This window comes from Taurulus bubalis (genome assembly GCF_910589615.1).
Source record: "Taurulus bubalis genome assembly, chromosome: 4".
In the NCBI taxonomy this organism is placed as follows: Eukaryota; Metazoa; Chordata; class Actinopteri; order Perciformes; family Cottidae; genus Taurulus; species Taurulus bubalis.
In genome coordinates this window covers 24266690-24293888 of record NC_136592.1, presented here as the reverse complement: position 1 = coordinate 24293888, position 27199 = coordinate 24266690, and the positions used below count along the sequence as shown (strand labels likewise).

At 42.0% G+C, this 27199-nt stretch overlaps 3 protein-coding genes across 3 annotated transcripts; 1 reads left to right on the top strand and 2 right to left on the bottom strand.

Moving 5' to 3' along the window:
- Window positions 1-197: 197 nt before the first annotated feature.
- On the bottom strand, window positions 198-4272 carry afg2b (AFG2 AAA ATPase homolog B; the record flags this gene model as incomplete). The annotated part of the gene is made up of 10 exons (XM_079216638.1): window positions 198-353; window positions 461-586; window positions 721-855; window positions 974-1201; window positions 1292-1501; window positions 1607-1765; window positions 2402-2587; window positions 2684-2968; window positions 3410-3595; window positions 3682-4272. 10 exons carry the CDS (start codon window positions 4270-4272, stop codon window positions 216-218), a joined length of 2244 nt encoding a protein of 747 aa, XP_079072764.1. The 3' UTR covers window positions 198-215.
- A 2174-nt stretch (window positions 4273-6446) lies between these two features.
- On the top strand, window positions 6447-20191 carry nnt2 (nicotinamide nucleotide transhydrogenase 2). The gene is made up of 21 exons (XM_079217554.1): window positions 6447-6681; window positions 7786-8015; window positions 8114-8313; window positions 9003-9090; window positions 9220-9308; window positions 9392-9579; window positions 9951-10084; window positions 10201-10392; window positions 10913-11063; window positions 11742-11903; window positions 11987-12097; window positions 12211-12356; window positions 13274-13469; window positions 14029-14262; window positions 14779-14939; window positions 15181-15360; window positions 15460-15619; window positions 17663-17744; window positions 18821-18939; window positions 19273-19388; window positions 19502-20191. Exons 1-21 carry the CDS (start codon window positions 6552-6554, stop codon window positions 19646-19648), a joined length of 3216 nt encoding a protein of 1071 aa, XP_079073680.1. The 5' UTR covers window positions 6447-6551; the 3' UTR covers window positions 19649-20191.
- A 491-nt stretch (window positions 20192-20682) lies between these two features.
- On the bottom strand, window positions 20683-24009 carry dtwd1 (DTW domain containing 1). Its single transcript, XM_079217144.1, has 5 exons — window positions 23982-24009; window positions 22753-23069; window positions 22457-22594; window positions 21111-21396; window positions 20683-20980 (listed from the first exon to the last, which is right to left on the bottom strand). The coding sequence occupies exons 2-5, from the start codon at window positions 23008-23010 to the stop codon at window positions 20751-20753; spliced, it is 912 nt and encodes a 303-aa protein (XP_079073270.1). The 5' UTR covers window positions 23011-23069; window positions 23982-24009; the 3' UTR covers window positions 20683-20750.
- Window positions 24010-27199: the final 3190 nt, after the last annotated feature.

Sequence of the window (27199 nt, the reverse complement as noted above, 5' to 3'; positions counted from 1 at the left end):
GTGCAGCACCCTCTTGTGCCCACATTTGACAACTGAAAGTCAATGGCGGGTAGGTTAGTTTGGAATCCAGAACAATAAGACATTTTTGTTTCTTCTTGAAAGTGATCAAAAATGAATAAATAAAACAAGAAAACACCAAAAATGTACTTTTACTTATTTTATTTTCTGTAACAATACATTGTATCAAAGCAGTGGACATGGTCATATATGGTTTGTCATCTGGGAGGTTTGTGATATGTTTGGATCTGCTGGGCAGTGAGAGAGGGGCTCATTTTGCTGAGGGACCGAAGGAAGTAGGCATTCTTGATGCTAGAAGCCTCCATGTTTTCCTTTTGTAGCGCCAACAGCGCAGCCTGGAAAACAAAAAGAGTTTTCATTCTTACCTTATCCATTTGCCTATGTCAGACACTTAATACCAGGATTACATTTTGTGTTTTGGAAAATAAGCTTTTCCCATTACCTCTTTACAGAGATTTTCCAGGTCAGCTCCAGAGTAAAGCTCCGTCTTTGCGGCCAGCTCCTCCAGACACACATCAGAATCCACGGGCATCGACTTCGTGCACATCTTCAGGATGCAAAGACGGGTCTAGACACGGATATACAATATTAGTCATCTACATACACACTGGTACAAAAATGCATGGTAATCATCTTTTAAATCACTTCTAAAAACCTTGCTGTATAGTATAACGTTGTATTCCCTTGAGACAAAAGGCTTACCTGATGGTCAGGTGGTGGGACATAGATGATGTGGTCCAGCCTGCCAGGTCTGAGGAGGGCATTGTCTAAGCAGTCAGGTCGGTTTGTGGCGGCTACAACCATCACATCTTTGTTGCATACTTCCTGGCAGTCCAACTGTCAAAGAGCCAAAACAGTTTATGGCATGAAGTGTTGACTGCATCGCCTCATACTGATGAGGTGATGTTGTATTAAGCAAGAGGAAGGAGGAGAGACAGCCTCCATAACATCTAACCTGTTCCTGCGTGCGATTCTCCTCCGCTCCCCCCGCCTGCAGGATCTTCTCGGCCCCTCTCCTCTCCAGCGTCTGCAGACCGACCCCGTCCATCTCATTCAGGAGCACAGACAGGAGGCGTGTCTGCACGCTGTTGGGCGTCTGACTGTTTGACCGCGAGCCAATCAGAGAGTCAATCTCATCAAGGAACAGGATGCAGGGAGCACAGGCCCGGGCCTGGCGAAACAGCTGCGTGTGGACAGACAGGGTGCAGGTGTTTGTGGACGAAACGGGAGGACACAACCACAGCAGCCATTCTTATCGCGAAAAAATAAGTACCTGCGCCAAAGCCTTCTCCGAGTCTCCGACATACGGAGAGTAGAGGTCAGCGCCGCCGACGGACACAAAGGCACAGTGAGATGAGCTGGCTGCGGCCTTGACGAGCGTCGTCTTTGCACATCCTGGAGGTCCGTAGAGCAGCACGCCGCGGGGCCGGCTGAGACCCAGACGGACAAACGCCTCGGGGTACATCATCGGCCACTCGATACTCTTTGATGTTGAGACACAAGAGAGGACAGATGGAGGAAGTCAGTTAACATGCTCAAATGGTTTGAGTTTTCCATTTGAATAATTCAAGCACTGGCGCTCATCTACCTGTCTGAGTCGGAGTTTGACCTCATCCAGGCCTCCTATCTGCTCCCATGATGTCGGAGAGAGCTCCGTCCTGCCCAGGCTACTACGCAGGCAGGAGGGACTCACCACCTTTAGAGCCTCGTGGAAGTGCTTCATGCCCACCGCCTGCTCTCCTGAACCCTGCAGACAACAATAACAAGGCAAACACATTCATAAATGTATTTCTTCAACTCTCTGGAGGGATTGGAGCAGCCTTTACACTTATATTACAATGTGCTTTATTTTAAATCAGGATAATCCCCTCAATAGCAATACTCATTTCTAAGGATTCCTGGGTGCAAATATGTGATGTGTGATATTTTAGGTTTATCAGGATTATGTGGCCAGATATGCACCATTGTGCATCTTTGATATCTTCATGGGATGCCGAAACAACTTTATAGTACACATACAGCACCACACACAACTGGTGTTTTAATTATGACCCAACTAAGACACAACTTTAAATACGCACACTTGTTGGGTTGCCAAATAACCACCAAAACACTATTTTTCTCTCACTGTGAAGCCGAACACTGATGTATTTCTGTTCCTATTCAGCCCCACATATAAAAGCAAATGTAAGTGAAGCAGCGAAATATGATCACAAATCATTTGAGACACGTAAGATACACTGCGTGAACTGCAATCCAATCTGCATAAACCCCGACAGGAGGTACTACATGTAGCTCTGAAGGGCACTAAAATGTTCCCTAGAAGTGATAAGATACTAGTGTTGTATTTTTATTTGATACGTGGCTTTATTGCTGCTCATACCTTTGAGCTTCCTCGTATGGCGTGCATGGCAGCCTCTCTGCACAGGGCGCTGAGGTCCGCCCCTACATAGCCTGTAGTTCTCTGTGCAAGCTCTGCCATGTCCACACCGGGACACACAGGCATCCTCGCACACAGAACAGACAAGATGGCTTTTCTCTGCTGCAAGGTAGGGGCTCCAATGATAACCTGAAGGAAAGCCGTGAAAATCCAGATTGTCAAAAGTTGTATTTACATTCATCATGATGTAAATGGGTCATGCATTTCATCGTCCCCTCCCCCCACCTCTCTGTCAAATCTTCCAGGCCTGCGCAGTGCCGCGTCCAAGCCGTCCGGTCTGTTGGTGGCACCGACGATGAGGAAGCCATCAGACTGGTCCATCCCGTCCATCAGTGTGAGGAGCTGAGCAACCAGGCGGTTCTCTGGTGCCGACGAGCCGGTTCTCCTCGGACACAGAGAGTCCAACTCGTCGAGGAACAGCACACAGGGACCCTCTTCAGCTGCAGCGCGAGCGCGCTCAAACACAGCTCGCAGCTGCTCCTCGCTCTCACCCGGCCGTGATCCCACCACCTGACATTATTATTCACAATTACTATTAATAACAATAATAATAACAACCCATTTTTATATAAAAACATGCTGCTAAAAAGTGTTTCACAAAATAAAAAGTAAATGTGTTTTGGAAGCATTTCATTTGTTTAAAATAGTTCATTGAAATCAATCTATAGATCACCATCACATCAACAACATCAACAGGCCTAACAATATTCCAGGATGTGTCATGGGCCTGTTAACGCAGCAGTGTTGACTGGAGCTGAATCACACATAGTTATCTAGCAGTACTTCTGCTTGGATATGGTGGTCTAGCACTTTATTTGTTGGATTATTTTTCCAGAACTTCTCAATTGATTGCTCAGACAATTTAATAATACATGTGGATTGTTGGCAACATATAGACACACTGTGATTTAAAGTGTTGAATGAAAGTATATGAAAGGATTTAATAAATACCTCTGGCCCTCTGACCACCACCAGGCTGGCTCCCACCTCCCCTACCACTCTGCGGACCAGCAGGGTCTTGCCCACACCTGGAGGCCCCACTAGGAGCACACCTCTGGGGCACGACAGGCCAAGAGAGCGCAGGGCGCCTGGATAGAGCAGGGGCAGCTGCAGCATTTCTCTCAGGGAGGCACTCACCTAAAGTATTAAAAAAAAAAAAAGACAGGCGTCACATCGTGGGAATACACACTCTGGATGAATACTTTTAATATCGTTACGCTGACCTCCTCCAGTCCCCCCATGGGGACTACTTGCTGGTCCTGCAGCTGACTCCTGAAATGCTGGAGCGTCTGGATGCCAACTATCTCCACACACGTTTTGGAGGTGATGAATCCAGCACTGGCAGAATCCAGATTGATGCTTTCAACTACAACATATCTGATCTCTGTATCAAAACTTTCCAAGTTTATCACATGCTTCTCGTGCACATGCACACCTTTCAGCGTGTCCTTCACCAGCTCGTGAACAAGGCCAGGAGCTGTGCGTTTCTTAAAATCAACAGTCTGCACCACCACGGTGATCTTCACACCTTTCAGCTTGATGCAGGGCACAGGTGTGAGCTGGTCTGAGTCCAGGTGGAGACGAGTGGGTGGGTGAGAGACGAAACCGGGAGAGGAACATTTCAGGTCCATCTGCAGGAAGCCCTCTGCCAGGTCCGGCCGGGGCCAGGCGGTGCACAGGCAGCTCCCTCCGGGGACACACACCAGCAGCGTGGAGCCCAGACGCAGACCCAGCGCGGACATCAAGCCTGGACCCAGCCTGCACCTCTGGGAGCCCCGGTCTGAGGGGTCCACTGGCAGCAGCCTCAGAGACATCACTGTCCAGCTGCAGCCTCACTGACAAAGCGAAGCGACGTGGAGAAAAGGTCAGCAGATGAGGTCACTTCTCTTCATTACAGTGCAAAGAACAGACACGTGCAGAAGGAGTGAAGTTCGTGCCATATCCCTATAGCGGCACTGTTATCGTGAGCGAAGCTACAACTTGCTCTCAGCTAGTCGAAGAGCTGAATACTAAAGTAAATACGTTGACAACTGCGAGGCAGTAACATACCAGATGTGAATGGTTGCTAAAGTGCTCCGAGTGTTAGCGTTGCTGATCCCACAGACAGACCAATGTTTACAAAATCCATGTGGCGTAAAAAAAGATGGCCAACCAAAACGTTTTCCTGCGCGAGACGACGCGCTGGTTTCCGCTTCCCCAGATGTTGCTATTATTATTACTATTATTATTATTATTATTATTATTATTATTATTATTATTTTATTATTATTATATTATGAATTTACAGCGGAATAAAACATTTCTGATACCTGATCCGTTGTACTTTTGTTATAGTTTTAAACATTTGCATAATTACGTATACAATATGCATTATTGTAATGTGTACATTATTGCATGTAATAATGTACAACTGTAATATATATACGTGTGTGTGTGTGTGAATAACTTATCACAGTATACTGTACATCTTAATAAGGCAACATACATTCATATGGTAAACCTAAGTGATTAAAATAACCCAACATTTGAATACAGTAAAAGTACAGTAACTTCAATTCAACTTTTTTCATAAAGCGAGATTTTGGAAACCTTTTATACTTTCATAGTTCATTAATGGTTTCATTTAGTCTGTTTTGTTTTTTATTATTTCATCTTATACTCTTATACTATTGAACCTTTGCCATAGTGTATATGATATAGAGGCCCTTTAGTGTTTACCTCTATTATCGAGTTTTTTGTATGTATTTGTCTTTTTCTTATCTTATTTCCTAACCTAATGTCTTTCTCAATTAACTCTGTCTGGTCGCTGTTTGCAGGAAATGTGTCCATGTTGTAAATAAAATACATAAAATTAGCCCCAAAAATATGACGAATAAAAAATGAAATGATCATAGGAAATATATAGGCGTATGTAAATAATATCCTGATAGCAATAGTGTTTGAAATAAAGAAGCAAGGAAATAGTCATAGTCGTCCAACAATTAAGTTGACACCTTTCTCTGGCGTCACCCTGCGGCCAGAAAATAAAATGCAGTACATTTAAAGATATTGAAACACAAAAATGTCACAAATATTTGTGTGCGTAACTTTTTTTTCCTGCTATTTTAGAGCTACGTAGAGGTACTACCTCACGTGTAAGTATGCATACTTAAAAATTGTACCAATGACTGTTTCTGGTAAACACGTTAATCCAGCCTTTGATTCGCAGGTAGTCGGTCAGGGGAGTTTATCTGCTTCAGGGATCATGAGTGGAGTCACATGGCTCGCTATTTATACATAAATAGTGCAGCAGTGATATCGAAAGGAAACTGCAGAAGGTCGTCTGTCTGTGCCCGCGAGAAGCAGACCAGGGGATTTGGGGTAAGGGCGTCGCACAGGTGACCCTGCTGTTGAAGGGAAGTTGAACCTGCTCTTTCTAGGAATCTGAAAGGCAAGTCTGACAATAATACTGGAATCAACAAATCCTTCAAATTTGGGAATGAATCAGTAAAAGGGTTGAGGATGAAGGGCACTGATTGACTGTCTGACACAGAGATTGAATGCATGAATGAATGAAAAAAAGAAACATCTGACTAAGAAATCAAAACACATAGCATAATACTACAGTTTCACACTTTTTTTTTGGTGATTTAAATTGTGTTATTTTTTTTGAGGGGAGACCAGTAAGCTATTTGAGTTTTGCAGTTTTCTCCTGTAAGAAGGTGTGTGTCTGAGTCCTGAGCTGTCCTCTTAAGCCCCACAACATTTGATCTGATTTCCCTGCCGTCTTCTCTCTGCTCCTGCTCACAACAACCAGACTTGGCACAGTTTGTCCCCCCTGTGCCGTCATAATTCCAGATCTCGCGAACAAATCCGGGGTGTGTAATCAACCCTGTGTGTCGTGTCCTGCAGAGCTGAAATGTCACTTTGCAGTCTGTAGGCCTCGCAGCATCGACACCCGGAGTGTGTGACTAGGGGGCTCAGGACCTATTCGTGTGGGGGCGACTATCATGTGCTTTGTTATTTGACAGCAGATGAAGAAGTAGAGTTAACTTACCACCTACCTCTGCTTGTTTGTGTTCATATTCAAGGGCTCGAGGGAGTCTCAGTGGCCATGTCGACCCTCCTGCGCTGCATCTCCAGCTCTTCTGCCGTTTTGCTCCAGAAAGGGATCCATCAGAGGATCCCTGGAAGGAGGCATTTCAGGACATTCCCTGTGTTATGCGACCACAAGGCCTCCAGAGGTAGGACATGTACAGCTCTATTAAAATCTCCCTGCTTAACCTTTCAAAAAAAAAAAAAATTCACAGAGGACAGCCTGAGTGTATGCTTTCTTGTGGTTTGGATTTCCTCTGTGTCTTACTTGAGGAATGAGAGTTCAGTCAAGGACACTCCCTCTTGCCAGAAGAGTAGGGAAAAAACTCCACAGATCATGAACTGTTTGCAGCAGGTTGCTAGAGCTCTTCCCATAATAGGGAGAGCCGGCCCTGGCTATGCTCACTGTAGGAGCTGCTAACATGTGAGAACACATGAGAGGTCAGTTAAAGGTGACATGTAAAAAGCTTAACTGCCGTCTGGCAGATTATGCTCACGGGCGTTTGTTTATCGAGTCTGTTTCGTGGGCCACATGTCAACGAGTGTTAGTGAGACTTTTGTGAGTTACTGAGTGCTTTTATAAGTCTGAATTCTGAGCGTGTCCGTGTAGGAGTGCAGGCCTCTCTGTGTGTGCTGGCTCCGAGCCAATCAGCTGCTAATAATGTCTCCATAGTGGCGAGGTCACCGCGCCGTGTATGGAGAGAAATGTGTAACCCGACACTGTTTCCAGCCACAGAATATCGGCTGTACACGCACGCTCTCCTGTGTTGTCAGAATCAGAACCATTTATTTGCCAGGTATGTTACACATACGAGGAATTTGTCTTGATGGGTGGTGCATACATTAGACAAAGAATAACAATCAATACAGTGCAAGAAATACAAAATACATTTACAATAGAATATAAAATAAAGTGCACAGACAAAGGGATAACAGTACTATAAACAAGTGTACTGTAGGTGTATGTGAAAGTGTAATGTAAAAGTGATATGTATTTAAATATGAGGTATGAAGGGCTGTGCGGGGCAATGACCGGTAGGAAATTGTCCTGGGGATGATGGAGCCAGTCAGTGGGTGCCACTGTGGCACAAAAAGGAAAAGACCTCTGTTTTTTTCTCTCTTTTTTTTATAATAAAAGGATTTTGTTTAATTGTATGAAAGCTTCTGATATGTGTTTGTTTCTCGATAAAGACATGCATTCCCGAGCGGTTTATGTTCAGCAGACTCGACTATCAGCTGGTGTCTGTGTTCAGGTGTGCTCTACAAGGACCTGGTGGTTGGGGTTCCTAAGGAGACGCTGCAGAATGAGCGTCGCGTGGCGTTGTCTCCTGCGGGGGTGGAGGCGCTGGTCAAACAGGGCTTCAAGGTTCAGGTGGAGAGTGGAGCTGGAGAGGAGTCCAAGTTCTCCGATCAGCATTACAGAGAGGCTGGAGCCACCATCACTGACGTCAATGGGGCCCTTAGCTCAGACTTGGTCCTCAAGGTTCGCACACGCCTACTATTTGCTCTGCTAATAAGACAATTTCGGTGTGTAGATATTACTGAATATCTCCTCCTCGCACACCCTGTTTCTGCTGTAAGGTTCGAGCCCCCAGTTTGAGCGAGGCCGACTTGCTGAAGCCTTACTCCACATTGGTGAGCTTCATCTATCCGGCCCAGAACCCAGAGCTGATGAGGAAGCTGTCAGAGAGGCAGAGCAATGTGCTGGCCATGGACCAGGTGCCCAGAGTCACCATCGCACAGGGCTACGACGCACTCAGCTCCATGGCTAACATCGCAGGGTAAAGACAAATAATATAATGATGATGATAATGATGATGATGATGATGATAATAATGATGATAATAATAATAACAACAATAATAAGCGGTATTTAAATAGCATCTTTCATAACATAATGCAACTCAAAGTGCTGCAAATGGAACACAAGAAACACAAGAAATGAAAATAAAATAATGAAATCCATAAAATAGGATAATCATAGTAATAAAAAGTTGATGGTGCTAAAGAATTTTTTGGAAGATATAAAAACGAGTTTGACAAAATACAATTTTGAGTTGTTTGTTAATACTTTTAACAGAAGCCACTTGTCTTATTTGTGATAGCAAATAAGTGTGTTATGTTTGAACATACTATTCCCTCAACTATTTTTGGTACATTGTTTAAGCCAGAGCTTAAACGACCTCAGGGAACGGTTTGGAGCATACTCAGATAAGTAATCTGAGAGGTCTGAAGGTGCTTTCAAGTCTTAAAAATAATGTAAAGATCAATCCTCAAGGTTAAAGGAACCAGTGTAATGACGTTAGTACTGATATAATATGTCCTCTTTTATATATATTTATATTGTGAAAATTCTTGCTGCTGCGTTTGGAAGTTGCAGCCTATCAGTGCTTTGTTTAGGTAGTCAGTAAATATGAAATGTTTGTCGCTGTTCAGGAATTTTTAGCCACAGTAAATGTTTGTTTTGTAGGTACAAAGCTGTGGTTTTGGCTGCAAACCACTTTGGCCGGTTCTTTACTGGTCAGATCACAGCTGCAGGAAAAGTCCCCCCAGCTAAGGTAACCGCCTACATATTATACAGGTCAACGTGAGTGTCTTCCCACAATCTTTTCTTATCTCTTTTCAACGTGTATCAATTAGTGCCCCTCTTGAACAATAATGCATGGAGATGATTCTGCTGCACACAGGTCCTGGTTATTGGAGGTGGAGTGGCTGGTTTGGCAGCAGCAGGTGCAGCCAAGTCAATGGGAGCCATAGTCCGAGGATTTGACACCAGGTAGTAGATGAAACATTGTGTCTCAGACTGCTCCCTGAGTGATGTGGTTGTGATGAGTAACCTGACTGGGTGTTGACTGTCAGGCCAGCAGCCCTGGAGCAGTTCAAATCCTTTGGGGCAGAGCCCTTAGAGGTCAACATCAAAGAGTCCGGCGATGGGGTTGGCGGTTATGCCAAAGAGATGTCTCCGGAGTTCATTGAAGCTGAGATGGCTCTTTTCGCCAAGCAGTGTAAAGAGGTCGACATTGTCATCACCACTGCCCTGATTCCAGGTCAGTCGCACTGGTTCCTCTTTCTCTCTTTTAGTTGAGACTCAGCTGCTCTCACATACATCAATCCTTGTCAGCAGCAGTTTCCAGCAACACAACTTCCATAAACTACTGATAAGCTGCTGCCCACAGCTGACAAAGTTTCAGATGAACATGCAAAATTGATCATCTAGCAGCTAAATACCCAGACATATAGACTAATATTACTTTGATAAGCTTGTTTAGATGTTCTTCTGCCCCCTTGTGGCCAAATATGGATTCATACAGCTTTAATGTGGATTCACTGTCCTCTGCCTTTCTTGTTTCTCAGATTGCATGATATCATGAACATTTGATGCAGCTCACCTGTCCCTGTGTTCCCTGTTCCCATGCAGGGAAGCGCGCTCCCATTCTGATCAAAAGGGAGTTCGTGGAGTCGATGAAGGACGGCTCCGTGGTGGTGGATCTGGCTGCAGAGGCCGGGGGCAACATCGAAACCACCAAGCCTGGAGAGCTGCACGTTCACAAGGTGAGGTTTCTGCGTGGAGAGCAGACTTTGATCAAGAACAAAATAAATTCCTTGAAAGCCTGTTTTTATATAAAATGTACTGATGATCTACTTTTCTTTTTTCTTTTTATAACTAGGGAGTAACACACATTGGCTACACAGACCTGCCCAGCCGCTTGGCCACCCAGGCCAGCACTCTGTATTCGAACAACGTACTGAAGCTGCTGAAGGCCATTAGCCCAGACCAGGAGTACTTCCACTACGAGCCCAAAGACGAGTTCAACTATGGAACAATCGATCATGTCATCCGTGGGACTCTTGTTATGAAGGTGTTTTTTTTCTATTTGATGTAACTGTCTACTGGCAGCCTACGTCCCTGCTGGCGTCCCTCCTTCCCTCTTGGCATCATGCTAGGATACTGCGCCAAATGAGTATAAAAAAAACAGGGGAAAGGGAAAAGCTCATATTGGATCCCAGCAAGAGTGTTATGAACATTTCAAAATATAATCTCCCAGGAATTTTGGCTTTGACACATTGTTTATGGCAGAGAAAGCATGCAACCTCAACAGGACATATCGGTTTACCCCTCGTTAAACTAAGCATTATTCAGGCTCCTCACAAGAGAATTTAACTTCCAAAACCACTGTTAACTGGTTTGTGATTGCTGTTTGTTCAGTATAACCTGTTATGCGGTCCATGAGTTTGTGTTTTGAATGCTCCCACCATCCAGGCAAGATCCCCCACAATGCAAGACTCCAAAGTCTTGATGCCTCTTTCTCACGCACAACTCTGTGGACGTGTTCTGTGTTCTCACACTCGTCTGCTTGTGTGTTTTTCTATTGTGTCCAGGAAGGCAAGGACATTTTCCCGGCCCCCCTCCCCAAAACATCCCCTCCAGCCCCAGTGAAACAGAAAACAGTCGCAGAGTTGGCGGCTGAGAAAACGGTGGTGACCTCTCCCTTCAACCGCACAATGACGTCTGCTGGCGTCTACACTGCAGGTCAGACATGAATATACATATAGAAATATTACTACCGGACAATTTTATGTGGAGTTTCAAAGAATTTGTCATTTCCCAACCCCCAAATCTTGGAAAAAAGGCCTTCCCTGGAGAGGAAAAAATAAAATAATGATACAATTAAAGGGAAATGATTTAGTTTAGTTGGACCTAAATGGCTTCAAAGCTACTCTGAACATTACTTACCCTGATGTTATTTTTTTTGGTGTACAATATGGAGCAATTCCTAATAGAGCTGAAACAATTAGTTGATGAAAAAAAACTATCTTGATAACTATAGTTTCAAACAATATAATATTTGTAAAGTTTGTATTGCTAGGAGCACTGAGCTCACAAGGTGTTAATTTGACTTTTGAATGCAGACACTATTATAATTGAACACAATGGAGAATACATTTTTGGTAAAGTATGACAGAAGAGTTCAGTTCTTTGAAGTGCAGGAAAAACTATGAATCATCACACTTGCATAAAATAGTTATGCAAATAGAAGTGTTTGTTATTTTCCTATTCAATTATTCCATTGCTTTAATTGTTGAAAAAAAGGGGAACTAGAACTAAAAAAAGGCTGTATACTTTCCCCCACAACATCAGTATGGAAAGAAGTGTACACAGAGACCATCAGACATACTGCAACAACAACACTGCTCTGTCTCTCTGTAGGCGTGTCCACCTGTCTGGCTCTGGGCATCATCTCCCCCAACGCAGCCTTCACCCAGATGGTCACCACCTTCGGCTTGTCTGGGATTGTGGGATACCACACCGTGTGGGGCGTGACCTCCGCTCTGCACTCACCCCTCATGTCTGTCACCAACGCCATCTCAGGTCAGGAGTCATTACAAGACGGTCATGGCCACATTTCTAGGTGTTTTGTTGATGGCGTGGCATCTGTCTGTCCTCTCTTGCAGGTCTGACAGCTGTTGGAGGTCTGGTGCTGATGGGTGGAGGTCTCACACCCTCCAGCCTGCCAGAGGGTCTCGCTCTTGCTGCTGCGTTTGTTTCCTCCATCAACATTGCCGGTCTGACATTCGTCACTTAAACACAGAAATAAAACGAGAGAGCAAGATTCATTGTCTGCCCAATCCAATGAAAAAATGTCCTTTCTTTTGTGTGTGTATGTATATATATGCAGGTGGTTTCCTGATCACCAAGAGGATGTTGGACATGTTCAAGCGGCCCACTGACCCTCCAGAGTACAACTACCTGTACATGCTGCCTGGGGCTGTATTTGTTGGGGGATATGGAGCCTCAGTGGCTGCTGGATACAACATCGAGCAGGTAATGAGACATATATCTTTTCATTCCACTCACATTTGTTCTCTATAAATGTATTGGCAAGTATCTTGCATTAAAGCGAGGGTTGGTAATGTTGAGAAACCACCAAGACTTCGCCGCAGTTAAAAAATTATCTAACCAAAAACATTCAGCCCTCTTTTCCAGGGAAGTAGCACTAGCTCTAAGGGTCACCAAATCTAGTGAGAACGTGTCCAAGTTGGCCACACTGACAGCCCGTTTCTTCAGCGCTCTCTCCAAAGCCACTCCACCACAATGATCATGATGAATGTGAACAACGAACATGGCTTTTGTTAGTACTCACAGCTTGTGGAAGATGCAGTGAGTGCACAGGCAGACTTTTTTATCAGAGCATTTGATTTATTGATATGATGGGAGCATAAGAGAATTCAAACAATTATGCCAAAAAAACGTTTTTGAACATTACCAACTCTTACTTTGAGTAACTAGTTTAAGTAGCTTGTCAGTGCAATTAATCAACTGCCAGACTCTGTAGTCCTGAAGATGAATGTGGCTGTGATCATAGGGAATGTGTAGTTAGTTTGGTATTTCTATTGACAAGTATTAGGGTGGTATTGTCATTAAGACTATACAATTTCTCCAAATACTTAAGAATGTCCATCGCAAGTCCACTGTGACGTCTTTAATTAGTTTTTTGACACCAATATATTCAATCCACTAATATTTAAGACATTTTGCTGAAAATAATGACTGAGGACCTTAATAATTGATTGACTATCAAAATAGTTACCTTTTTAATTTTCTGTCGATCACCTAATCGACTTTTCATTTCAGCATTCAATATTTTGATGAAGCTTTTATTCACACCTTTAACTCGACTGTGTTTCTAACCATGCTCGAGCGCTACACAAATAAGTCTGACTTTTCTTTCTCTACCCCAGATGATGTACTTGGGCTCGGGCTTGTGTTGTGTTGGGGCGCTGGCGGGCCTCTCTGCCCAGCGCACCAGTCGCTTGGGGAACATGCTGGGCATGATGGGAGTGGCAGGGGGCATCGCTGCCACCCTCGGTGCCCTCAAACCCTCACCAGAGCTGTTGTCTCAGATGTCTCTGGCCATGGCCTCAGGGGGAACCCTGGGTAGGTGGCTTCATGCTTTAGGAAGATCTATAACTTGATGTTGTGATGTAAATAATAAAACAAAATCAATAAAACTCGGGCCATGGCTCCATATTAAGTCCAGCAGTCTGTGTAGAAAACGACCAGACCACCGGGAATGAGTTACATGTTATTGACTCTGCATGTGACTCCTCTAGTCTTTGAAGAGTGTGATTTTTCTTTTTTGCTAATTCATAACAGAACATCAATCATCCTGTCCAGACACGGAGAGATAAATGGATGTTGTCATCGCGTGTGAATGTTGTAGATGTTAATCATTACTCAAGAATGCAGGATGATAAATGGCAAGAAAACACACTTAAATACTTAATTTAGGATTAGATTGGCTTTCAAGATCCGGCCCCGTTTGTTAAGAGGTATGTTACTGAAAGCAGGTGTTTGCCTTTTAACCATTTTCTTTATCTTTTGTACTCAAATGTAGCCAATGTGCATGAGAAGTTTGGTGTCTGGCGCCAGACAAACTGTTGTAACTCACAGAGATTTACTGAAATCTGTTGTTTGTTGGATCTTCATATCTCAGGTCTGACACTTGCCAAGCGTATTGAAATCTCAGACTTGCCGCAGCTCGTGGCGGCCTTCCACAGCCTTGTGGGTCTGGCTGCTGTTCTCACCTGCGTTGCTGAGTTCATGATCGAGTTCCCTCACCTTGACACTCACCCAGCCGCCGGTGTACTCAAGACCGTGGCGTATCTGGGCACCTACATCGGAGGCGTCACCTTCAGTGGCTCACTAGTGGCCTACGGCAAGCTTCAAGGTAAAGGAATTTACTCCAATATATATATATATGCCATGTTTAAAGTCAGTAGAATATGTCCTTCATCATTGTTCTTTATTTGACACAGACACACTCATATCTGTATAAACACACTTGAGCTTTGCGTCCTCTGGCGCTGATTGTCTCTTTCATCTAGTTAAAGCCAAAGATCCTCTGGTAAATCCAGACCTGGGCTGGGCTGGGCTGTGCATGTGTCAGCAGTCACTAATTTGCATTGCATTGCGACTGATCAAGAGGAACACATGAGAAGCGTTCTGGTAATTTGTAATGGGTTGTGACTGCATGGCTGTAGTTTGGTGGATAGGACCAACTCTTGGCTGATTAGAGGCCTCTACGGGGACGCCTGACAGTTCAAAGACACTCAAAGCTGCTCCAGAGAAAAGTGTGTTTACGTGTTTTATCTTGTCAAATGATTCCCCTTTAAGCCACACAAGAAGACTGACAATCATTTCTGGCTTCTCTGAGTATGTTTGTTGGACATGTTTTGGATTTTAGGCATCCTGAACTCTGCCCCCCTGCATTTGCCGGGACGACACGTGATGAACGCCGGTCTGATGGCAGCGTCAATGGGAGGCATGGTGCCCTTTATGCTCAGTACGAGCTACGGTACGGGCATGGGGTGTCTAATAGGAGTGTCTGGGCTTTCCACTATTATGGTGAGTTTCAACGATTCAACAAGCTGAAAAAAAAACATTAAAAATAAATGGAAACAAACTTTTTCTTTGAGTATGCTAGAATGTTAATCACTCTTTTTAATACATGGATTGTGATACAATGCATTTTTATTTCAAAGCAAAAGTTGGTAACTGGAATATTGCTGCATCTCAAACAAGGTGGTTTTAATGTGTGTAAGTGGCTCAAATAACGCTTGTTTTGACTTCTGCAACCTCCCCACAGGGTGTAACGCTGACCGCAGCCATTGGCGGCGCTGACATGCCCGTGGTCATCACTGTGTTGAACAGCTACTCCGGATGGGCGCTCTGTTTCGAAGGCTTCCTATTAGACAACAATCTGATGACGATTGTCGGCGCTCTGATTGGCTCCTCCGGTGCCATCCTGTCCTACATCATGTGTGTGGTGAGTAGACGCGCATGTGTCCAGTCACAGGTGTGAACTTGCACAGTGTATTCGGCACAGATACCTGAGACGGAGCTATCGTCCTCCTCTCCTCCCAAGGCGATGAACCGCTCCCTGCCCAATGTGATCCTGGGTGGATACGGGACCACCTCCACAGCGGGCGGTAAGCCAATGGAGATTGTTGGCACTCACACCGAGGTCAACTTGGACCAGACCATCGACATCATCAAAGAAGCCAGCACCATCATCATCACACCAGGTACACACTCACCTGCAATTTTTTGTACGCATTAATAATAATCAATACATTTTTATAGATTCATGATGTTGCTTATTAATTGCCATTATAGAAACAGCTGCTGTAAAAAACAGTAAACAAGGTGAACAAGTTTTGATTCGACATAATTTTTTTCCTGTCACAGCGTTATTAAAGCGCAATTTGTCTGTTTAAGCTTAAAAAAAAGAGATCAAACAGGATAAAGGTATCTACATTACCCACAATGCAACACTACGCTGTCCTTGAATATACAGATTTAAGTGTGTTATGCTAGTAGCGGCTAATTTAACCATGAGCCTTAAGCAGAGAAGAGGAGCGGGCAACAACAATCAATCTCACTCCACACCAACAGATGTATTTTTATTTTATTTTCATACTTGCATTCATCAGACTCAAGTGACATCACTTTTAACATATTTCACGTAGCTCTCTCTGGAGACACACATGGCTTCATACAACTTCTTTTCACATTTGCATTTGAACTCCCTCAGACCTGTGAGCAGAATTTAGTGTGTTCAATTCAGAGGAATACCAGGGAAACTAGTAAACTCTGCCATTTTGTGTGGAGCCGGTTCAACAGATGGAACTTATTTTGAATAGCTCATGGTCAGAAAGACTGCACAGTAGTTAACATGTATAAGGTAATCTGCCATTGTGGCAAGTCTGCCTTTTTTATTCAGCTAAAGACTAATTATACCAGATTGTTGTGGTCATTTTAAACCATGCATACGTAAAGTACAGTAGCAACAACTTCTCCACCAGCACAAAGTGGAAACAATCCTGATAAAGACCAGAGCCTTTAGTAGAGATAGGTGTCGAAAGATGTTTGGGCTGACATCAGAGACTAAGGTGGAGCGTCACATCCCCTCATCACTGGACAGCCCGAATCCTTTTCTGCACTCCAGCTGCAGCTTTTCAACGATATCACTCATCTGATAAACTTCACCTGACAAAAAAGTCTGAGCCTGACCGCTCTGCCAAGAAGGGGATAAAAAATGTTATCGCCGCAGCTCAGGAAAAGAAAAGAATCAAAACGTCTGGAAATGGTCAGGATCTTGGGCTCCTTAACATGGCAGTAATTAATTAAACTCGGAATATTGAAGCCATGAAAACCACAAGAGGGAGCAGTTTGTCCACAAATTATCTCACTTCCACATGGACTCTTGATGAAAATAAAGTGAGTATGTCAATACATATTTGTCAGCAGTAAAAGCAGCGGGTGACGAATTTGATTTGAGTGTGAGATGGACACCACATCCTGATTTATTAAAAAGAAAAATGCCAAACAACTCGGCCATTGTTGAGTGGCCAGGGCGAGAGGAACCAATACTTGGATTGCTGTTGTTTTCCAGTGGCTCCAAACCAGCGCAAGGACAGCTGTGTGGTCCAACATTCTGGTTTGATTAGAGAAACGGTGAAAAGTCATAAGAGCTATTGAGTCCAGACTCACGTATCTCCATGCGCTGTCAACAACAAAGCACGGCAGCGAGGAAACAGAAGGCTCCAGTTGTCTGGGGAATTAGAAGATACGGGTTACGGATGACTGGCTTCAAAAAACTCGATTAGGGGTGATGCTGAACTCTACAAGGTACCTGATCACCTGGGTGAAACGGGGGTTAGGCAGACACAGGGAAAAGGGCTCTTTGCACGCAGGGTATCCACATGCACACCACACATGCGAAAGGTTTCAGAAGAAAAATGTCTCTCAAACCAGTGGACCCCTGTGATTTATTACAGAGAGACTTGTGGTGGATGAGATCAGGGAGAGGAGGACAAAAGAAAGTATGGGTAAAGGAATCAATGGTTTTATTGTTGTCGAACCCTGCTGGGTTGGAATAATAAACTATTATTGTGTTGAATGCTCACTTAATCCAAAAGGGCTACAACGAAAATAAGAATAACAATTAGATAATAGACTCCACCATCCAAAGGGAGACTAGAATCTACAATACTAGTAAAATAAAGCTGATCATAGCCTAAGATTTAGATGGCATTTTTTTTTTCTCTGTATGTTTCTGTGTTTAGGTTGGGGTCTGTGTGCAGCCAAAGCCCAGTACCCGATTGCAGACATGGTGAAGATGCTGAAGGAACAGGGCAAGAATGTCAGGTGACTGGCGGTGCTCTCCAGCTACTTTATAAAAAAGATGACTCCTGCTTCTTCTCTCAGTGGGACAGAATCAATTATTATTATAAGGGATAATCCTTAAGAATTCAATCCTGGTTGATTTTAGAATTTCTATTGAAGAGAAACAAATGTAATTGTGCTTTGAGTTTAGTAGTCTGGAGTCTTGTTGCTGATACATGAGCTTCAATTGTGTGCAGAGTTTAATTTTAGAGATAAACTGTAACACAGCACGTACTTCCGGGAATTTTGCCACAACTGTAAATAATGCAATGCGTTTCTCACTAGGCCAAAAGCTCACAATTGTGCTCCCTCGTTCTGCGATGTAGTGACTTGAAAATCTTCGAGATTGGCACTTTAAATCTAATCTAACCATAAAACAACTCCTTTTCAACCTCTGATTAGGGAGAAAGACTTTCCTTGTCTCCTGATAGCAAAGCCGGAAAAAAAAAAAAAAGTACTTTCTCAAATCTACTGGACGGTACGGACTTAAAGAAGAGACAGAAGTACTGTACTTGAGTTACATTTTCAGATTTTACTTATTTATTTTACATTATTTTAAAAATAGAAAATATTCTACTTGTTAATCCATTTGTGTGACTATTATAGTAACTAAACATGTTAAAGATCAAACAACTCACCAATATACTGTCCTGAAGTGGTTAATAGTAACTGCTTAATCTTTACGTCGACGACATGAGCATGCTACTTACTTGTAAATACACCAGTAATAATCATCAAATAATATTATATATCAACTATATCACTGAGGGGAGACATTCTGCTGCGTAATGACTACTTTTACTATTAATTCATTTTCTGAAGTGTTAATTTAAATGATGATGTTTTTACTTTTTACCAGAGTTCACATGTTGTATTGTCTTTTTCTTCAGGAAATGTCATAATACTCCACCACTGAAATACATATATATAATATATTTTGAATGTGTTTAGAAGGAGACGGGTGCGGTTTTACTTGTGGTTCAACAGGAGCAGGGAAATGACCTTTCAATGCAAATCAAGGTGTGTTGATGAGCAGTAATATGTTTCGTCTCCAACAGGTTTGGCATCCACCCAGTGGCCGGTCGCATGCCGGGCCAGCTGAACGTCCTCTTGGCTGAGGCTGGTGTTCCCTATGACGTGGTCCTGGAGATGGATGAGATCAATGAAGACTTTGCAGGTTAACTGTTTTTTTATTATCTGAAGAAAGCTGTTAAAATATTTATTGCGTGGTTGTCACTTTGGCAGGAAGGTAATAATATTAAATCAGTTATGTGTAATAATCTCACACGCACTTGGAGCAGCCTTGTGTTGTGCCATTTTTATCAGGGCAACGGTTTTTGTTTTCTTAGCAACCGGGCAAGCTCACTGAGACACATGGTTCTGTTTATGACAGAGGGAGATAAGTGTGGTGCTGGGGAGCCCAATGACACATTGTGAGGACAATTGCAGGGCATTTCGCCAGCGGTTTGTCTGTGTTGTGTATAAATGTGTAAACATCTGTGGCCCACAGAGACGGACTTAACACTGGTCATCGGAGCCAACGACACAGTGAATTCTGCAGCACAAGAGGATCCCAACTCCATAATCGCTGGCATGCCAGTTCTGGAGGTGTGGAAGTCTAAACAGGTTGGTCTATCCTTTTCATTTATTTGAACTACCGTTGATGTGTATTACTGCACCAACAATATTTGTATCTTGTGGTACAGTGACCATATATACTTATTTAAACTTTACTCCAGGTGATAGTGATGAAGCGCACATTGGGTGTGGGCTATGCTGCAGTAGATAACCCCATTTTCTACAAGCCCAACACATCAATGTTGCTTGGAGACGCCAAGAAGACATGTGACAGCCTGCAAGCCAAGATCAGAGAGACCTTCAACTAGTGGCGCCTGATTGGTTTACCATCATGGACAGTAGTTCTCCAGTTCACAGATACTGTATTTCCCAGCATTAGCTTTAGGATATGACACATGTATTGGGTCTGCAAGAAATGTGATTATATTACAAAGATGCCCACAAATTGTGTTGAAAATGAGACATAAATAACTCATACGTGTACTGATTTGTAAATAAATATATTTTAAACGCATCTGAGATCCATTTCCTTGTTCATTATTACATTTTATATTGAAAGATTAAATCACTCACTGAAATTTGAATTAATTAAAGCGGGTGGAGCATTAAGTCACCAAAATGACAAACGTGCTCATTTTCAACATTTTGAATGAAACACCAAAACGATACTATTTCTCATGTGATTTTTATAGTACCTCAATGAACTTGCATTTTGTTTTAGATTACTCTCACCTACACAGGGTTCATACACATTCTGACCAATGGATTTCCATGACCTTTCCATGACTTTAAACCAAATTTCCATGACCAAACATTGTGAAATCTCGGAGTATAGATGAAAAAGTGAGTGTGGTATTTAAACTAACAATGAGAATCCCAAAGCATACAGTATACCTTAAATGACACAAATGAAAGAGAAAATATTTTGATTAAAAGAATAAACATTTATATAGATGTATGTATGCCTGATTATATTTTGAGCGTCTTTCTTTTAAAAGCATATTCATTATTTCAAACTCAACATCATGAACATAACACATTTCCATGACTTTTCCAAAGGTTTTGGGATTTTATTTTTTTCAAGGACTTTTCCTGGCCTAGAAATAACCATTTTAAAATTCCATGACTTTTCCAGGTTTTCCATGACTAAGAACCTTGCACCCAGTTGGTTATACTTCATGATTTTGATTTCATAGCTTTACTGTGTGTCTTGTATTTACTCATATCAAACAAACCTCTTTCACGTTTGGCAATTGTAAACAGTATTTTATTGCATATTCTTTGACAAATACCATCTCATACAAAATAAAAATATCACACAGCCATAAAATGAACTGTAGCTGAAGAGTAGATTCACAATTTCGATAAGTCTCTTGTAGCCGATTTGAGTTTTTCCTTTTCCAGTATTCCTCAGCATTTCCCAGCAGAAGTCTTCGCTTTGTTGACAACTGAGTGCAGGTAGGAGTAGAAGAAGAGAATGTTGTCATATTCTCCATTGTACTCCTGAGCAAGGCAATGCTCGCGGAAGTCCATGAGGAAATAATAAATAGCCTCGATAGTAGATAGGTAGGTGTCTGGTTTGCCCTTCTGGCTGCGCCAGAAACACGTTTTCCTCGTCTTCAACTCCACCCGAAGCAGATCTGGAGGAGAACACACGTCAGTCAGAGAGCACTCGAGAACACAGCATGGGTTCATGTTAAACATTGTTGTGGGTGAAGAAAATGTGTCTCTAATAGCAGCAGTCAGACAAATGCAATCTTTCATGATTACCTTGCAGTCTTTCATCTGTGCTGATCTTGTTGGTCTGGTTCCATGTGCTGTCAATGAAGACCACCCTCTGTAGGGGATACACCCCTGACTCCAAGCCCTCTGCTTCATCTGGGCTCGACTGCAGGTTCTCTGCTGTGTGTGCGGTGCCTTGAACTGCCTCACTTTTCAGCCTCTTTACGCGGGGTCCATAAGAGGACCTATGTGACCTGCTGTCTGTCATGTCATGCAAACACTGCATCATGTCTTGAACCGAGACAGCCCCTGGACCAGGAAACACCAACACCACCTGGAGAGAGCAGCGAGACAACACAGATTTAGAAAGGAACAGTGTCATACAATCAAAGACTAAAGTACAAAAAAAAAGGTGCTTCTATAATATGTTGTTTCTACAATGTGGTGATTCACATATGCTTTGATTGGGAAGCACTGGAAGAGAGGAATACAGTTTGAAAGGAGCAAAATAAAGTTGAGCATGAAGGAAGAAGGAAAAAAACATAAAAGTTGGAAACTGTCAAATATAATAAGCATATGAAGCTTGTGCACCTAAGCCACTGCAATTCTTAAAGTCAAGTCAAATTACAGTATCCGATTATGCCTAATATAACTAGTCAACAACGTGTCAAGCATGAAATAGGAAAATGTAGCCAGACTCGACCCTCTGAATCTATTACAAATTCTTTCCTTATAACTTTTTATACAATATGGATGAAAATGAGTTATACTACAAACAAATACAGGAGTTCAACATGCTCCAGACCAGACATTTACTTCAATAACAATGTGAATTTAGTGGATACGAACAGTATCTCAACATTTAAAAGCAGCTTTTTGCGCTGACAATGTAATATGAATGAATAAGGTACAATGACAGTGGAGTTTTCCCAATAGGTGAAAGAGGTCAATTGAGCAGCAGATTTGCAAAGACAATAAAGGACTGCTGAAACAGAAACAATGAATTGATTCATTGATAAAGAAAATCTGCAACTATTTTGATAATTAAACTTTTAAATTTCATAAAAAGAAATCCTAGTTTTAGCATTTTAATTATGACGAATTGCGGCCTTTCTTTGTGTTATATAATAGTACATTGATTATCTTTGAGTTTTGGCCGGTTGAAGAGGTAATGTATTTTGTCTGGGCTTTTAAAATGTTGACAGGTAGTTTTCATTATTTTTGTGTCTCTTTAAATTATACAGACCAAACAATTTTGAAAATAATATGCAGAATAGTCGATAATGAAAATACTTGTTAGTTGTAGCCTTCAAAGCTACAGCTGTTCTCAAAGGTGTAAAATAAAGTGTGAGTGTTAAACAAATGCCATTCTTTCAACATGGAAATCACCTAACCTTGTCCTTTTCATAGTCAGGTATGCAGGGGTAAGTGTATATCGTGACGTCACTGGGTGCGAGGATCTTGGCATGGATTGCAGTGCTCTTTCCATCCGTCTCATTGGGATGCTTGATGATGTCTATCTTCACTGGAAGCTGAGCACAACATACAATATGTAGAGGCAACATTTCTTAAATCTTACATAAAAGATGTCAATTTTCCACATTAGGATACTACTATCACAGCAACTACATGTTGTAGCTGAAGGCCTCTCTTAAACAAACAATCAAGAGAGTCCTGACCTCTTACTGACCTTGATTGACGGGATTTCTTGCAGGTTGACACCCAGTAATGAACAGCATGTGTAGCAGAAGAACATCCTTGATCCTCCACATTTAGAGCATTTCAACCTGCCCCTCTCCTGCGCCTTCTCCAGCACTGCGTGTGATGCCAATTTTAGACCTTGGAGAGGCTGCTTGGCGGCCTCAAGAGTGTCCGATGAATCACTAGAGACTGTTGTTTTGTTACGGCAACTAGGATGGAGACCCTGGTCTTGATCCAGGCTGCTCATGCTTGCTCTTTAAATGTTGACAGACCAGTGTGGAAGTATGTGGGGCCCAAAGTTCATAGCTGAACAAAAATGACAAAACAAACGATGCAAATATTGATAGACAGAAACAATCAAACATTTACATAACTTTAAAAGTGAGGGGTGCAATAATGTGGAAAAGCCACAAAACAAGCCAGGGGTTGTTATTAAAACAGTTAAATATAGGAGTCGTTTGTCAAGTTGATTTTAGTTGGGACATATTTGGTTTATTAAATATTTTGTTTAGTAAATACATAAGTAGTGTGATAAGATTGCATCATGTATATGATTTTAGTAGCAATATATGATTTACCTTGAATGCTTTCTTTCTAGTTTCATATCTTGTTTAGGTACCTCAGCTTTGAAATTAGCTGCTAATCAGGATGGCATGCCTTGTGGCTCCAAAAAAAGTCTGTCTTCTAATTTAAATTTAACTGGCTAAAATGTGTGCAAGTATGAATGCATTGTATTTGCCCCCTTTCCTTATTTCCTTTATATTACTTGATCTTCATTTGTATAGTTTACTTAGCTTTTCTTATTTTGCCTGGCATAAACGTCATTATTATTATCCTTATTTAATAAACGTCACACAATTTTCTGACTTTTTTTCAGTTTGAAATGATCACGTAACCCATACTTGGTGTAAACACAAAAGTATCAACGCTCACACTGAAACTACTGCCACGTTATTAGCAGCCATTGAGTCAAAACATCCTGGGAGGTAATGTTATATGTATATATACATATATAAGGATATACTCAGTGTAAAGTGAGCTCAACACATGTCACCAGCAGTAGCAGTAGAGTAAACATGATTTCCTTCATGTTAATGAAGCTAGCTTCTGTCGCTAGCTCTGTCTCCTAGTCTCCTATCATGGTGACTAGTTACGTTCACTGACACCAAAGAAAAGAAACCACACGTCGGTTTAGCAGAGTTGAGTTGCAAGAAATACCTTTTCCATTTGCTAACGTCACTCAATCGCAATAACAACGTTTTCCGACAGCGTGTAGTTCCGCGCGAGCGTCTTCTTCTACACCGGAAGCACAGTTCCGTGTACAACGTGCAGGAAGATAAACAGCGACATTTACCTGCAGGTGGTGGAAAGCAAGACCACCTGTGAGGGTAACGTTACAGACCTCGAAGACAGGTGAGTAATACGGAGGGATCTGGGTTAGCCAACAGTCTACCTAGTTAAATAAACTAGGACAGTTAACCTAGTTAACTTGCTAAACCAGGGCGTTTATACTTGGTTAGTTGTTGACTTATGTAACATAGTCATTGATAGCGTTGAAAACTTGAACTTGGTCAGTCATTTTAATGTTTAATGGTGGTTTATTAGCAAGCAGTTAGCTGGGTGAATGTTGTGAAAGTTGTAAATTAACTCAGTTTACACATTTTAAGTGTTTTGTTTTTAATATCTAAACATATAATTTATAGGTCTACTTAAAACCATTGAAACGTGTCCTTTTTGTGAACTGTTCAAAGAGCTTTCGCTCTGGACTTTGTTAATTTGTGCAGCCCATTTCGCATTTCTACCTAATTTTTTCCGAAATATACTCCCCTCCCCGCAGAAAATATCTGCATAAGAACCGTTAATGATATTGTTTATTCTAGTCATGTTTCTTGATGAAACGGAGTACATCAAAAGTCATAAAACAGCACAGTCCCCAACATCTGGCAATATTCCCCTGAGCTATAACTGTCCAACTTTTACTTGAGATGAGAATAACAGACTTCCTGAGCATCCCAATATAAGTCAATTCAATTTCAATTCTATAGCACCAAATCACAACAGCAGTTAAATCAGGTCCTGGCTTCGTGTATGTGCAATGATGATATGAATGAAAGTGACAATCAAAGTCGAATGAATTATGATTGTTTTTCACATTGCAATGTTTGTTGGTTTTTGGGATGCTATGCAAACTGTCATTCTCTAGTTGAATTAAAGCTAGTACTCTTTAACGTCATGTTGCATTCACAAAGTTCAGGTTTCACAGGTGATGTTTTGCCAATGTGGCTGATCTAACCTTGAAGGGAATCAATCAGGAGAATCTGCCAAATGTGTACTGGGTGCTAGGTTACTTTTAAAATCAATGCAGTGAAACATAGTTTATCAATATTTGTAGCAAATATCCTGATCAGCAATAAAAGTCATATCATTCACACTATGCTTACCTGTCATCCCTGCAGTCTGCTTTGCTCAGGATCAATTGTCGGAGCTTGTCACGCTTACAAAATTAATTTTGTTCCACATGTGATGATTCTCCTCTCTAAAACTTGACAGAATATTGAAATGGACAGCTTTAGTTTCCAAAGACAGGATTTTCTGATTATGCCTTGCACTGTCTTTTGGTCTTAATGCTCTGTGTTGCCTTTGGCATTAAGTTGTTACAAATTTAGACATAACAATAACATGGTTGAGAGCCACTAAACTGCATCAAATATAAATGGATTGGCTGTTCCATGTTTTGTCATTAAAATTCACTTATTTTTCATTTTAGTCTAACACAGAGGAAGGAAAAATCAAACGGTCTGACAGCTGCATGTCAGCAATGTTTGTGTTACGGTTGACGGCAGTCAAGATAAAATTCAAAGAAAACCGTTGGTGATACTTTATTTTCCTCTCTATTCTTTGTTGCTGTCAGTTCTAAATGTAGTCGGAGACTTGAAAATTCAAGCTGCTCAGCCAAATCAGCCAACATTGCATTTTAATAAACATTCCCTTTATCAAAGGGGCAATTAGATGACTGGACTGACTGTTTGGTTTCCTTACCTTTCTTGGGTAATGCACTATTGACACATACCTGCAATGCTTCTCAGACGGACAGACTCTCCATTTGTGACATAGTGTGAGTTTTGAACTGTTGCATGGTGTGCCTTTCAGGTATGAAGACCAAACGGTATCTTAAATTGGCTCGTCTACAGCAGCTGGAGACTAATAGAAAGCCAGGAACCCTGCTCATGGTAAGCTTTTTACGCATTGTTTTTCGTAATCGTGTGTTTTCCTACAAGTGCATACGTGTGCTAATGTGCATTTATGCTGTCTGTCAGGATAACCCCCTAAAACCAAGAGTGATTTTGCCCTTAATTCATCATTGAGCCAACTCGAAAAGCTGCTAAGCATCCATCACATATTTGTAAAGGTAAATTGAAAATACAATAAGCCTAAATCAAAAACTGTCAATAATGATACAGCGGTCTTGTGAGGCACACCACCTTAGCTTTTTTATTTCACTGAATACCTTTTGAAATTCTACATGATACGTTTCTTTGTGCTGATCAAAACACTGAACAGCATGTCTTTCCAATAACCCTGTTCCTTTGAGTAATCCACTGAACCCACAATCATTAGTTTTCATCCCTAACCAATACCAGCACTCTTTTGTTACAAATGTGTCAAAGATTTTAAGTATTCAAAACAAGCGGTTTATTTGAAAGGAATTATGCAAACTTCCAGGCCCCTGAAATAACTGCCTAACATTGTTTACTTGGTTTACTTTCTCAGCACGGTTGGGAATTTGGCAATATATTATTTTTGGACAGATAGGAAAGCTAAGCAGCCGATATTAGCCACACAAACCAACGTGGATCCAATGAAACATAGCAAATATCAGCATTTACTAGGTTCTCAAAACCATTCAACGTTACATTTTGCACTGGTTCTAAAAATGAATAGGCTCCTCGTCTTTTGTATCTTCTCAGGGCGGTGGACAACGTGTACTCAAAGACTCATTACCTCTCATTAGTGGTCCTTTCTGAATCACTATAAATCAATAGGGTTGAAATAGTTTACGGTTTCAGAGAATTTGATGCGGCCAAAATTGGAGCATCTGCTGGCAAAATTCTTGGAATTGCATTTCTACGAATGAATTAAGTCCAAGACCGTGATCACTCAGTTTGTCAAGATACAAAAAGGTTCTTGTTACTTTCTTAAATAAGGCTTGAATTATAGAAACAGATCACTTTTAGAGACTGTACAGCTCCGTTTCTAGGTACAGTAGCATATTAGCAGTACATCTGCATCATATATCTTTAGTCATGGCTGGTGAGGAGCCACAGAATTCGGCCTAGCCGACTGTAGTAGACTCGCTGCTACCTACTGGTCCTCCTCAACACAAACGCAGGCTTAAACGGTTAACGTGCACACAAACGTACTTTATTCAGTCTTAA